Source organism: Heteronotia binoei, chromosome 5, assembly GCF_032191835.1.
Source record: "Heteronotia binoei isolate CCM8104 ecotype False Entrance Well chromosome 5, APGP_CSIRO_Hbin_v1, whole genome shotgun sequence".
In the NCBI taxonomy this organism is placed as follows: Eukaryota; Metazoa; Chordata; class Lepidosauria; order Squamata; family Gekkonidae; genus Heteronotia; species Heteronotia binoei.
In genome coordinates, this window is record NC_083227.1 from 27,370,507 (window position 1) to 27,384,891 (window position 14,385).

Consider the following 14,385-nt stretch of genomic DNA (forward strand, 5'->3'; position numbering starts at 1 on the left):
GTGCTTCTTGAATTATAATCATCATCGTAAAACCTTCCTCCCATCATACTTTTTAAATGACTTTCTCCTATGTGGCCACAGTGGCATGAGGAAGATTTCCAGCTGTCTGCTTTCTAGGTTTTGGTTATTTCCCCATATTTTGTAGGGAAAAATATTAGAAAGTTTGTCAGATCTTAAGAGTTCAGCGCAATTCTCAGAGGGGGTTTGAACAATGGAACCCAGAAGCAAGTATTGGGGGGGGGGGGGCGGGAAGAGCACAATAAAATTTAGAAGTTCTGGAACTCCACTCCTGTGCGTGCCTGTTCCAAATGAGGCCTGCCCGAAAGATAAGCATTGAGGAACTGGGAACCTATTTCAGCGATGTCAAATGGAATTAAATCAAAGCATTCTTTATTACATGAACAACTATAAAATGAAGCTATTTCCAAATCTGATTCATTGGAAGGAGTCTCCTTATATCTGGCCCTATCACTGACTGCTGGTGGAAAATAGGATGCTTCTTGGGTAGAAATTAACTGCACCCTGGGTTTTTAACGCACATGTGCACACACACACCTATCTCTGAGGTAGGAATATGTCCTCCAATCAGGCTGCAAACCCCAGGGCGATGTTCCCTTGCAAACTAGTCCAGGCGACTCGCACAAATGAGTCAAGCCGTACACAAAGAGTTCGAGGCCTGCTGGATCAGTCTAAGGTAACCCAAATGACAAACAGGCGGCTGTGTAAAACTGCAAACAAAAAAGCCAAAGCCTGTGGCCCAAAACTGTAAAAGTTTACTGGAAAAATTTATGTATAAATCTACCAAAAGACTCTTAAAGTGATATTCATACTATATAAACCATACATACAAAGCCAACTCGAGAACAAACACCCGTAATAAAAAGTGATCAACGCGAACGATTATATATTCAATAGTGGATGTCCGCTTCAGTTCCTGCTGTTCACATGGATCCAAGCAGCATAGAATATTGTAGACTCTTGTGTGTTCTCTCAGTGTTCAGAGTCCCAAATCGTTGATCCAAAATACGCTGCACAACAGCACACCAGTAAAACACCATTTCCAAGATGGCTTCCTCGGGCCCATGCGTATTGTAGAGACTGTATAACAGGATGAAGGATAAAGTGCCTTGAAACACTTGTGATCAGCGAGCTGGACATCATGGCAACTTCTGGTGACCCCTACTGGGACATGGAGGACAAGATCATCTCCCCCCTGGTTTCTCAGAAGGAAAGAACTAAGCCCACCACCTTCACCTTCAGTAGCAGTTCTTGTCTTCTTAACTGGGAATGAGGATTTAGAAGGATTAGATGAACCAGTCCAAGACTCAGTCCAGGGGTCAAAGGAAAAGAGAGTCCAGGGCTTGGAACCTGTGCAGGGTGCAAGGTCTGTGTCTTTAGCTAACACAAGCCAGAAGTGGACATCCACTATTGAATACATAACCGTTCGCATCGATCATTTTTTATTACAAGTGCTTATTCTCAAGTTGGCTTTGTATGTATGGTTTATATAGTCTGAATATCACTTTAAGAGTCTTTTGGTAGATTTATACATAAAATTTTCAGTATGCCTCACATTTGTCTTGATCCTTTTAACTGGAGCCGATGGGGATTGAAACTGGGACTTTCTTCATGTTGTGCAGAGGCTGTGCCACTGAGCGAAAGCTTCTCTCTTCTTCCTGAGTATTGTCCCGGTTTGGTGTAGTGGTTAAGTGTGAGAACTCTTATCTAGGAGAACTGAGTTTGATTCCCCACTCCTCCTCTTGCACCTGCTGGAATGGTCTTGGATCAGCCATAGTTCTGGCAGAGGATGTCCTTGAAAGGGCAGCTGCTGTAAGAGCTCTCTCAGCCCCACCCACATCACAGGGTGTCTGTGGTGGGGGGAGACGATATAGGCGATTGTAAGCCGCTCTGAGACTCTGATTCAGAGAGAAGGGTGGGGTATAAATCTGTAGTCTTCTTCTGAAAGGGTGTTGTTTAGTGTGCGTGTGAAAACACCAAAAACATGAAAATGTGAGCGTTAAAAGCCTTTAAAATCATGAAATAATTCAGTTACACACACATCTTAAAGTGTAACTGCATTTATTTAGTCTTTAAGAAGCCACCAGACTTATTTGTTTTCTTTTGCTGTCACAGATTAACACAATTTATTCTCTAACTCCTCTTCGCTCTCTGGGAAGGAGAGGGATCAAGGTGGGTAGCTGTGTTATTCTCTCTGTAGCCACAGAAAAGAGCAAGCGTCCAGGAGCACACCACCTAGAAGACTAACAACATTTGCAGCATGGCTTCTGAGGAAGTGAGCAGTGACTCACGAAAGCCGCATATTGTGCCAATCTTGCTCTTTTGGGGAGGAGAGGGTTAAAAGGAGCAAGTCCCTGGACTTCCTAGAGGGGCCTCCCGAGAAAGTGGATCACTTCCTGTTCCATCCCTTCCCCCTCCCTACCCCACCTTTGGTTCCCTGGAATGGGCCAGGTCCCCCTCCCCACACACACCTGGGATCTGGTGAGCTCGAAGTGCATCAGGGCTTCCAGCTTTTAGGAAATGCTCAAGGTGGTAGGCGGGTGGGAAGTTTCCTTAAAAGAGATGCTAATTTTGGAAGGGCAGGCAATGAACAAAGGGGATGGACGATCCTATTAGCTGGGTGAGTAGGGAAGGCTGGAAAGGGAAAAGGCCAGGGCTTGAATTCAGCAGGAGCTCACAGGAGCGCCCCAGGGTCCGCATGCAGTGGGGAGTTCTCTTCCTGCTGCACACAGATCCTGGGGCATATGCAAATGAGATATGCTACTGACTGAGCTCCTGCACCTTTTCCTCCCAGCAAAATGATCCCTGGAAAAGGCAGAACTTTGCCCCACCCTTTGTTAGCTAACCGGTGTGGCTCACTCTTGAGGGGTTTTTTAGTGCTCTGATAGACTCTTTCCACCTCTCTGTAAAGGACGGGTTGTGCCAGTCAACACACTGTCCTACCTGGAGCAGTAGAAAAGAGCAGGTGTCCAGGAGCCCCTTAAAGGCTAACAAAATTTGTGGCAGGGGGAGGAGCTTTCGTGAATCTCTGCTCACTTTTTCAGAATTAGGGTTGCCAATCCCCAGGTGGGGGCAGGGGATCCCCCAGTTTGGAGGCCTGCCCCCCGCTTCAGTGTCATCAGAAAGTAGAGGGAAATGCTGAGCACTTCATTATTCCGTATAGAGACCGATTCCCAGAGAGTATAATGGCGAATTGATCTGTGGATATCTGGGGCTTGGGAGGGGGGGCTGTATTTTGAGGTAGAGGCACCAAATCTTTAGCATAGGATCCAATGCCTCTCCTCAAAATACCCTCCAAGTTTCCAAAAGATTGGACCAGGGTGTCCAATTCTGTGAGCCCCAAGAGAAGGTGCCCCTATCCTTCAACATTTCCAATGGAGGAAAGCATGTAAAAGGTGTGTGGTCCCTTTAAATGTGATGGCCAGAACTCCCTTTGGAGTTCAGTCATGCTTGTCACACCCTTGCTCCTGGCTCCAGCCCCAATGTCTCCTGGCTCCACACCAAAGTCCCCAGATATTTCTTGAATTAGATTTGGCAACCCTACTTCAGATACCTGGAGCATTGATCGGTCCCAGGCAGGGGTCATTTTGTAGAAAAAAATGTGCCAGAGGGAGCTTTTTAGCATGACTCATTTGCATATGCCACACACCCCTGACATCACCGGAAGGTGTACTGAATTATATCAGCTCAGCATTTACTTTCAAATGCTGCTTGAATTACAATTGTCATCATAAAACCTTACTCCCATCCAGTGTTCCCTCTAAACTGAGTTAGCATGAGCTAGCTCAGTTTTTATAGTCTCTGGCTCACACATTTTTGTCTCAGCTCAGGAAGGATGGCCCCAGAACAAGCTACTTTACGCAGTCGCTCACAGCTTTAATGCCAACAACTCACAAAGTAGAATTTTTGCTCACAAGATCCCACAGCTTAGAGGGAGTATTGCTCCCATCATATTTTTAAATTACTTTTTCCTATGTGGCCCCAGTGGCGTGAGGAAGATTTCCGTCTGCTTTATAGGTTTTAGTCGTCCCCCCCTTTTTTGTGGATATTAGAAAGTTTGTCAAATCGTAGAGTTCAGCAAAATTCTTACAGGGGGGTTGAACAATGGAGCCCAGAAGCAAGTATGGGGGGGGGGGGATAAGAAAGAAAGAGCACAATACAATTTAGAGACTCCTGTGAAATCTTGTCACCCCAGACTGGCCTTCCCAAGAACGCTCCCAACCTGTCTTTTCTGAACAAGTTCTGAAAGTAATAATTCTTTAAGCAATAGGATTGTCACTTAAGAAAGTTGTTATTTTATTTCAGAGATGCAAAGGAGGGAAACTCTAGTGGACTTTAAAAGGAGCTGTTCTTTGTCATCAGGTACTTTTAAAAAATTATGTTCTCCATTTATACCTCATCTTTCTCCCCAATGGAGGTCCAAAGCAGTTTACATTGCATGGTGCAGGGGGTTAGACTAGATGACTCTGGAGGTCCCTTCCAACTCTGTGATTCTGGTTCCTCTCCTCTCCTCCATTTTATCTTCAAAATAACCCTGTTTGGTAGGTTCAGCTGAGAGTGTGACTTGCCCAAGCAAAGAGCAAGAGTCCAGTTTGTACCTTAAAGGCTAACAACATTTTTGGTTTTGTGAGTCACTGCTCACTTCTTCAGATACAGCTAAAACATGAGTCCGTCTGTCCTATATATTGAAAAGTGGAGTGACTTCAGATGCCAAATGACATTAGGAGGCAAATGACAATAGCGGGTGAATGATAATGCAGGCATGATTGGATTCGGTGTGATATACAGAGGGGAAGTAGGCATGGAGCAATCAACATTTGTAATGAGACAGGAAACCCAGGTCTCAATTCAGTCCAGGAGAATGCATTATCTTGAGCTTCATTATCAGTTGCAATTCAGCAGCCTCACTTTTTAATCTTCCTTTGAAATTCCTTTGTAAGAAAACTACTACTCTCAGGTCAGCAACTGAATGTCCTGGAAGGTTAAAATGTTCCCTCATTGGTTTTTGAGCATTGTAATTTCGAATGTCAGGAAGGAAGGAAGGATTTTGACAAAGAATTCCTTCCTTCCTTCCCTCCTTCCTTCCTTGCAACTTTCAAACATTTATTCTATGTAGCTCTTACATTAAACAATTTTGGCCACCCCTGTACTAGAGTTTTGAAAATTCCCCTAACACCTTCGTTCCTCTTCCAGAGAGAAGACCTGGTCACTAGCTGGAATCATTGCCCTCTCTCCATTTGGTTTATCAATATCTTCCTGCATTGAAGGTGTAATCATTCACATAGAGAACAAAGTGTGGGCTTTGAAAGATCTTTTAGATTCTAACCAGCCCTGTCGATTAAAAACAATTTGTGGCGGAAGACGTCAACAAAGAAGAATGGACGTCCTTGATCCAAGTTTGGAGACCATCCTAGAGGATGAGTTGAAGAAAAAAGAGGAAGACTCGCCTGACCTGAGAGCAGGGAAAAGCCCTGGGGCCACTGAGGTGGAAAACAGTGGGGAATTCTGGGGGAAAACAGTGCAAAAGATCCTGGGGGAGGATACTGGCACCTTGGACTTAAAGCGCCAGAACTTCCGAGAGTTCTGCTACTGGGAGGTTGAGAGACCCCGTGAGGCCTACACCCGACTTCAGGCCCTCTGCTGTCAGTGGCTGAAACCAGAGCAACACACAAAGAATCAGATCCTGGACCAGGTGATCTTGGAACAGTTCCTGGCCATCCTGCCCCCGGAGATGGAGAACTGGGTCAGAGAATGTAGGCCGGAGACCAGCTCTCAAGCGGTGGCCCTGGCAGAAGGTTTCCTCCTGAGTCAGGACAAGAGCCTGGAACAGCAGGTGAGAAAATTTTGTTCTGATAGGTCCAGGAGACCAAGAATATGTGCAAGATTATCTTAAAAATCCCTACCCACAGCTGCCTTTTGTCTTGAAACCATAGGGTTGCCAAGTCCAATTCAAGAAATATTTGTGGACTTTGGGGGTGGAGCCAGGAGGCTTTGGGGTAGAGCCAGGAGCAGGATTGTGACAAGCATAATTGAACTCCAAAGGGAGTTCTGGCCATCACATTTAAAGGGGCCACACATCTTTTAAATGCCTTCCCCTCCATTGGAAATAATGAAGGATAGGGGCACCTTCTTTTGGGACTCATAGAACTGGACCCTCTGGTCCAATTCTTTTGAAACTTGGAGAGTATTTTGGGTAGAGGCACTGGATGCTGTACTGAAAATGTGGTGCCTCTATCTCAAACAACAGCCCCCCCACCAGAGCCCCAGATACCTGTGGATCAATTCTCCACCATATCCTATGGGAATTGATCTCCATAGGAAATAAGGGAGTGCCCAGCAGACATTTCCTTCCTCCCCTACCCTTGCTTTCTGATGACCCTGAAGCGGGGGGAGGGCCTCCATACTGGGGGATCCCCTGCCTCCACATGGGCATTGGCAACCCTATGAAACCATCTAAGGGGATGTCCTCTAACTCTCTTGGACTTTGTCTGCCCTGTTTCATTTTTAACCCACGGCATCCTGAATGCCCTTTTAGGTAACTGAACTGTTCGCAGAAGGGACAACTGATTTCTATGAAGCGGAGATGGCTCCATCGGGCATCAGAGAGATTCCACCCTCCATGGATATCAAGCAGGAGGGAGACAGAGTTTCCGCTTCACGGGGTAAGATGAAGTTCAACTCAGTATCTTTCTCTCACTCATATACGCATGACAGCCAGAGTGGTGGACTCTAATCTGGAGAACCAGGTTTGAATCCCCACTCCTCCGCATGAAGCTAGCTGGATGAGCTTGGGTCAGTCATAACTCAGAGCTGTTTTCTCAAGAGCAGTTCTTGAAAGAACTCTCAGTTCCACCTACCTCACAGAGTGTCTGTGGGGAGAGGAAGGGAAGGAGATTCTAACCCTCTCTGAGGGAAGGGAGGGATATAAACCCTCCTCCTTGAGAGCCAGTTTGGTGTAGTGGTTAAGTGTATGGACTTTATCTGAGAGACTTGCAGCTGCTGGAATGGCCTTGGGTCAGCTATTGCTCTCGCAGAGCTTGTCCTTGAAAGGGCAACTTCTGGGAGAACTCTCTCAGCCCCACCCACCTCACAGGGTGTCTGTTGTGGGGAGGGGAAGGTAAAGGAGGTTGTGAGCTGTTCTGAGACTCTGAGATTCAAAGTGAAGGGCAGACTATAAATCCAATATCATCATCTCCTCCTCTTCTTTTTCTTCTTCCACTTCCTTCTCTTCTTCTTCTACCTTCTACTGAATCAGATCATCAGTTCATCAGTCTAAGTATTGTCAGCTCAGACAGTTCTCTGGGTTTTCAGGCAGCATTTTTCCAAATCAGCTATTGCTTGTTCCTTTTATAACTGGAGACATGATGGATTGAGGGATTCTGCCTGCCAGGCACTGGGATATTTGAAATCCATTAGCTGCTTTTATGTTTCCCTGAGCTTATGAGAGGATTCTAAAATGACGGATCCCCTCACACACTAACACACACACACACAAATGTACATGTATATTCCATTGCATCAGTTTAAAGCTTTTAAAATCCATTAGTTGAAGGCTTTTAACATTCCAAAACAGCAATCTGCATTGTTTCAAGGAGCTAAAGTGTCTTGAAAGATTCGCAGGGGGAGGGCGTGTGGAGGGGATGACAAAGACTGAAACTCAGTCTTGTTCATATGTGTATAAAGGGTAACATCCTCATGCTACTTTTCTGACCCTCGCAGGTGAAAGCAGGATGTTGCCACAACATTCAAGGTCTTCTTCTTTATGTAACCAGGTAGGTGAATGATTACTGGGAGATGGGCAAATGACAGCTGAGGTGACTCACTTATAAGAACATAAGAAGACCCCTTCTGGATGAGACCAATAGTCTAGTCCAGCATCCTGTCTCACACAATGGCCAACCTGTTCCTCTGTAGGATCAACATAAAGGCCGAGGCCTTTGTAAGAACAGCCCTGCTGGGTTAGAACAGTGGTCCATCTAGTCCCGCAGCCTGTCTCACACAGTGGCCAACAATAGGGCACAGAGGCTGAGGCCTTCTTAAGAACATCAGTAGAGCCCTGTTGGATCAGACCAATGGTCCATCTAGTCCAGCAACCTGTCTCACACACTGGCCAACCAGTTCCTCTGGAGGGCAAACAACAGGGCACAGAGGCTGAGGCCTTCTTAAGAACATCAGTAGAGCCCTGCTGGATCAGAGCAGTGATCCATCTAGTCCAGCATCCTGTCTCACACAGTGGCCAACCAGTTCCTCTGGATGGCCAATAACAGGGCAGTGAGGCTGAGGCCTTCCCCAATATTGCCTCTTGGCTCTCGGATTCAGAGAATTAATGCCTCTGAATGTGGTGGTTCCCCTCAGCCACCATGGCTAGTAGCCATTGATAGACTTCTCTTCATTGAATCTATAGAATCCCCCTTTAAAGCTGTTTATTCCTGTGACCGTCACTGCATCCTGTGGCAGCGAATTCCACATTTTGTTCTATTGAAAGCTGCCTGCTCTGAAGGCGTGAATGGTAGGGTTGCCAACATCCAGGTGGTGTCTGGAAAGATATCTCCCAGAATTACAACTGATCTCCAGACTATAGAGATCAGATCTCCTGGAGAAAGTGGCTGCTTTGGAGGGTGGGCTCTATGGTGTTGTAACTAGCTGTGGTCTCTCACCTTACAAAATGCCACCCTCCCCAGGGTCTGATCCCAAATCTCCAGGAATTTCCCAACCTGGAGTTGACAACCCTGCTGAATGGGCACCCCTGATGCAATAACACCTGGGCATCTCACCTGGACCCTACTTCGGACTGTGCAGAGAAGGTGAAAAAGGGGGATTTGTTTTCCTTCTTTCAGGGCCTGGTGACCTTCGAGGAGGTTCACGTGTATTTCACTGAGGAGGAGTGGGGCCTGCTGGATCCAAACCAAAGAGCCTTGTACATCGAGGTCATGCTGGAGAATTGTGGGAACGTGGCCTCTCTGGGTAAGCCTCTACTTTTCAAAGATGTAGGCTTGCCAACTTTGGGCTGAGAAATTCCTGGAGATTTGGGGGTGGAGCCTGAGGCAGGGGTGGGGGAAGGGAGGGACCTCAGCAGGGTATAGAGCCATACGGTCCACCCTCTCTGATCGTCATTTTTCTATCAGGGAACTGATCTGGAGATCAACTGTCATTCCAGGAGATCTCCAGGCTACACCTGGAGGCTGGCAGTGCTAGATGGAATCTGAGCAGATCATTTATTGATCAGCATGTTGCAAACTCTTTCTTGCATTCAGTTCTGTTGGGCTACCATCACAGAAGGTCTAGATCAGCGGTGGCCAAACTTGTTTAGAGCCACACAAGATAAATGTCAGATGTTTGAGAGCTGCAAGACAGGAAGGAAGGAAGGAAGGAAGGAAGGAAGGAAGGAAGGAAGGAAGGAAGGAAGGAAGGAAGGAAGGATTCGACAAAGAATTAATGGACGTAAGTCTGACACTAGAAACCACAAGGGAGGAAGGAAGGGAGGAAAATAGATGGAAGAGGGAAGGGAAGATGAAAAGAAAGTAACTTTAGCTTTAAATGAATTCTCCAAGCTGGCTTGGCTTGAAGAAGTGATTTCAAGAGAGAAATGCCTTCTCCAAGCCAGCCGATGGGGCGGTGGGGGGCTTCAAGAGTCACACAATATGCATGAAAGAGCTACATGTGGCTCCCAAGCTGCAATTTGGCCACACCTGGTCTGGATCTTTATGTGGTGCCCCCAATGTCATGGTCCATTTCCTGGTTTGCCTTTCTTGAGCTCATAATGATTTGATAGAGCTCTTCTCTGTGGACTGGAATATCACTTCACAATGTTGAGATATGCTGCCTTCAACTTTTCCAAGCATTATTGTCTTTTCCAATGACTCTTGCCTTCTCATAATCCGACCAAAGTATGACAGTCACAGTTTAATCATTTTAGCTTCTAAAGAGAGGTCGGGTTGATTTGATCTAAAACCCACTGATATGTCTTTTTGGCAGCCCACAGAACTCTCCAGGAGACTGTAAGCTGCTCTGAGATTCATAGTGAAGGGCAGGGTATAAATCCAGACCTTGAATTCAGCAGGAGCTCACAGGAGCGCAGCCTCTGAACCTTTCTGAGGGTTCCCCCTCCTCTTCCCCACCTACCTTGTCCATTGAATAGTAGGTGCAGCTGCATAACAATCCCTGGATTAGGAGAACGGGCAGCCAGCCAGCCACCAGGGCATTGCCATGCCTCCAGCAGCCTGGAGAAGCCCACGCCACCCTTTCTCCACTTCTTATGTAATTTTGGGTGATGGGTGGCTTGCTGAACTTTTGACTGGGGTGGGGGGTGGCAGCCAAGGAGAGCTCCAGGTGAGTGAGGCCTACTTGGACTGGCTGGATCTCTAGCCAGCCTGAGCAGGCCTTGCTTGCCTGGGGCTCTCCTTTCTTGCATCGGGTTGCTTTTGGCTGGGGGGGAGGGTGGCATATGCTAATGAGTTATGCTAATGAGCTCCACCACCTATTTTTCTACAAAATGACCCCTGTATAAATCCAATATCTTCTTCTTCTTCTTCATTGTGGGGTGGAAGTGACCCACAAATGGATACAGATTTTTAAAAACCACCCATGGGGAAAAGCTGTTCGGTGCATGTAATGGGAACAGGGAATGTGAGATATGAATCGAAGCAAAGTCAAAATCATAAAACAAGATCATAAAATAATTGTACAAGATCATAAAATGCCTGAGAGAACAGCATAAAGGCAGTCATTCCGCTAATTGACTTTATTCTGATTATGTGGTGTTTGGACAAGGATCTGGAGTACCCAAACTCAAATTACCATTCTGCCATGAAAGCCTGCTGGAGGACTTTGGTCCAAACATGCACTCTCAGCCTTGCCTACCTCACAGGGCTGTTGTGAGAATAAAATGGAGAAGATAGGCAGCTGCTTTGGGTACCCATGTGGGTGGAAAACGGGGTAGAAGCAAAGTAAATAGTATCACCAGGGCTCTTTTTTTTGGAGCAAGGATGCACAAGAACACAGTTCCAGCTGGCTTTGCATCGGGGTGTGTGGCCTAATATGCAAATGAGTTCCTGCTGGGCCTTTTCTATTTAAAAAAAGCCCTGAGTATAATGTGTCCAAAAACATGACATAAGTTAGCACGTGAAGAATAGAATCTCCCATATAATTCTGTTGGAATGTTAGAAAAGGAGACCATCCTTCTAAAGCAGGGGCGGCCAAACTGTGGCTCAGGAACTGCATGTGGCTCTTTCACACATATTGTGTGGCTCTCAGAGCCCCCTCCCATCTCCAAGAAGGCATCTGTCTCTTTAAATCACTTATCCAAGCCAAGCAGGCCAGCAGCTTGGAGAATGAATTTAAAGTTGCTTGCTTTCCACCTTCCCCTCTTTCCTCTTCATCTTCCTTCCTTCTTTCTCTCAAACATCTGACATTCACATCTTGCGGCTCTCAAACATCTGATGTTTATTCTATGTGGCTCTGTTAACCAGCCTTGTGATAAAGAGTCCAGAAATGCATGGTGCATGATTTTAAAGACGATCTCGTTAAATCATTAGATATCCATTTTGAAGTGACATTTGGCCATTGAGGCAGTCTTTGAGCAGAGAGCTGAACCTGGGTGTACATGGTCCATCTCCATTTTATACATTACACCATCCCATTCACCAAAGGCCATTTAGTACGTCTCGAGATCTGTTTGCCCTACAGATTTTCTCACTCGATTGGATTTGTCTGCTTCTGTCTCTTACAATTTTTCTTTTTTCATTCTAGCCAGTACTGGATGGGAGCCCAAAAATGTGGGAGAATCATACCGTGTGATATCAGGAGGAGCCAGATATATAGAAAGAGGAGAGCAGGGATGGAAAATGGAATCGAAAGAACGAGGGAATGAGACATCGGCATCTCAGAGCGGTGACTTTTGTGAGATCCAGAGCCCAGAAAAAACAGACAAAGGAAAGGAAAAGACGCAGTGCCCTGAGTGTGGGAAAATATTCAGTTCAAAGTCAAACCTTAATACTCACTGGAAAATCCACACAGGTGAGAAACCATTTAAATGCTTGGAATGTGGGAAAAGCTTTTGCCAAAAGGAAAAACTTATCAGACATGAAAGAATCCACACAGGAGAGAAGCCATACAGTTGCTTGGAGTGTGGGAAGAGTTTCATTCAGAGAATAGATCTTACTACTCATCAGAGAATCCATACTGGGGAGAAACCATATAAATGCTTAGTCTGTGGAAAGAGCTTCAGGCAAAGCTCAAGTCTTGCTTCACATCAAAAAATTCATACCGGGGAAAAACCATATAAGTGTCTAGACTGCGGAAAGACTTTCACGCTGAATTATAGTCTTACAGTGCATCAAAGAACTCACACAGGAGAGAAACCATATGAATGTCTGGATTGTGGGAAGAGCTTCAGTCAAAGCATACACCTTACTTCTCATCAAAGGATTCATACCGGGGAGAAACCATACAAATGCCTGGATTGTGGGAAGAGATTCATTCGAAGCACCCACCTGACTTCACATCGAATAATCCACACAGGAGAGAAACCGTTTAAATGCACAGAGTGTGGAAAGAGCTTTAGCCGAAGCACACACCTGATTAGACATCAAAGAATTCACACAGGAGAGAAACCGTATAAATGCTTAGAGTGCGGCAAAGGCTTTAGCCGGAATACAGACCTCAGTTCACATCAAAAAATCCACACTGGGGAGAAACCATATAAATGCTGGGAGTGTGGAAGGTTTTCATAAGAACACGGACCTCACATTGCACCACAGAGTGCACACAAGCGAGAAGCCTTTCCAGTGCCTGGAATGTGGAAAGAGCTACAGGTGGAATTCGAGCTTCATTTCCCATCAAAGAATCCACACAATGGAGAAACAATTTAATTGGTCAGAGTGTAGCATGAGTTTTTGAGACGACTCCATCCTTAAAAAAATATTAAAGCCCTCACCAAGTCTTAAGTTCTTGAAGCACTGGAAGATCTTGAAACTCCACAATGGAAGAAAGTTGTCTACCCTCTGCATGAACTTTTGTGATACGTTAGGTTGTGAATTCACACCTGTGGAAGAAAAATGTCAATAATTAGCTTTTCTGAATGATTGGCCCTTAGCATGGAGTGGAGCATCCAACCAAGAGGAAAACCATAAACATTCTGTGGAAAAATTCTTTGTACAGTCAGAGCCAGTTTGGTGTAGTGGTTAAGTGCACGGACTGTTATCTGGGAGAACTGGGTTTGATTTCCCAGTCCTCCACTTGCAGCTGCTGGAATGGCCTTGGGTCAGCCATAGCTCTGGCAGGAGTTGTCCTTGAAAGGGCAACTGCTATGAGAGCAATCTCAGCCCCATCCATCTCTCAGGGTGTCTGTTTTGGGGGGAGAAGATATAGGAGACTGTAAGATGCTCTGAGTCTCTGATTCAGGGAGAAGGGCGGGGTATAAATTTGCAGTCGTCGCTGTTGTTGAATATACAAAGTAATTAGTGTTATGGGGCAATGAATGTGAGATGAATACTACTTTTTTACAAGATGGCAGAGAAATGTCAGGGTTGGACACTCGTGCTATTACTTGCCTTGCGGCAATCAGCAAAGTGCCCTTTGCCGGAAGGACAAATCCATGGGTACAGCTGCCACGGCAAAGAAATGAAACAGATCCCATCTGTGAAGTATTTAAAGTCATCCCTAAACCTGTTTTGAACTATTTTCCTCATGCATTTCCATTTCACCGTTAATCTTATGTTATTGTCATATGCTCTCAATTTTTCTCCAAATGGTAAGACAAGCCAAAGGTTCCTTGGTAGGGTTATAAACTTTGGGAGGAGAGAGTCCTAGGGACTTGCAGAATTTCTCTGTGTGTGTGTGTGTATTCTCTGTTTATTTGCAGATGCACGCTGAACTACCAGAAAGCAGGGGTGGCAGAAAATGCCTTCAGGTCACAGCCAGTGTTCTCTCTAAGCCAGGGGTGGGGAATGTCAGGCCCGAGGGCCATTTGCGGCCCTCGAGAGCACTTGGTCTGGCCCTCGGGGGGCCTGAGTGGTGAGCATTGTGAAGGACTGCTATGGGGGTATGTGGGTGCCTTTGAAGGTCTGCTGGGAGCAGCTGCAGTTTCCGCATGAAGGGAGGGAGGAAGGGGTAGGGGGTGGGAACCAGCTACCACCAGTTCAGTTTGCATTTCATTATCCCAGATGGTGTGGCCTAACATGCTCATATTAGGGGGTGTGGTCTAATATGCTAATGAGTTCTGGCTGGGCTTTTTCTACAAAAAACCCCCAAACTTGGATCTAGGCATTTGCCTAGGGTGGCAGGCCGGGGGGGGGGGCACTGCACCAAATTAGGTTTGCCCCGACATGATTTCAACTAGAAAAACAATTATTTGTATTAATTTTGCCA

The 14,385-nt window shown here is 46.0% G+C and overlaps 3 protein-coding genes across 3 annotated transcripts in view; 2 read left to right on the forward strand and 1 right to left on the reverse strand.

Moving 5' to 3' along the window:
• The window catches only part of LOC132571344 (zinc finger protein 850-like), a 359,929-nt gene that overhangs the window by 190,346 nt on the left and 155,198 nt on the right, over nucleotides 1–14,385 (forward strand). The window lies entirely within an intron of this gene.
• The window catches only part of LOC132571235 (zinc finger protein 883-like), a 216,748-nt gene that overhangs the window by 115,195 nt on the left and 87,168 nt on the right, over nucleotides 1–14,385 (reverse strand). The window lies entirely within an intron of this gene.
• LOC132571353 (zinc finger protein 345-like) overlaps nucleotides 5,487–14,385 on the forward strand; it is a 29,274-nt gene continuing 20,375 nt past the window's right edge. The window contains 6 exon segments of the mRNA XM_060238157.1: nucleotides 5,487–5,851; nucleotides 6,554–6,680; nucleotides 7,738–7,790; nucleotides 8,856–8,982; nucleotides 11,767–12,736; nucleotides 12,738–12,830. Of these exon segments, the coding sequence (XP_060094140.1) occupies nucleotides 5,750–5,851; nucleotides 6,554–6,680; nucleotides 7,738–7,790; nucleotides 8,856–8,982; nucleotides 11,767–12,736; nucleotides 12,738–12,830 (1,472 nt within the window). The 5' untranslated portion in view covers nucleotides 5,487–5,749.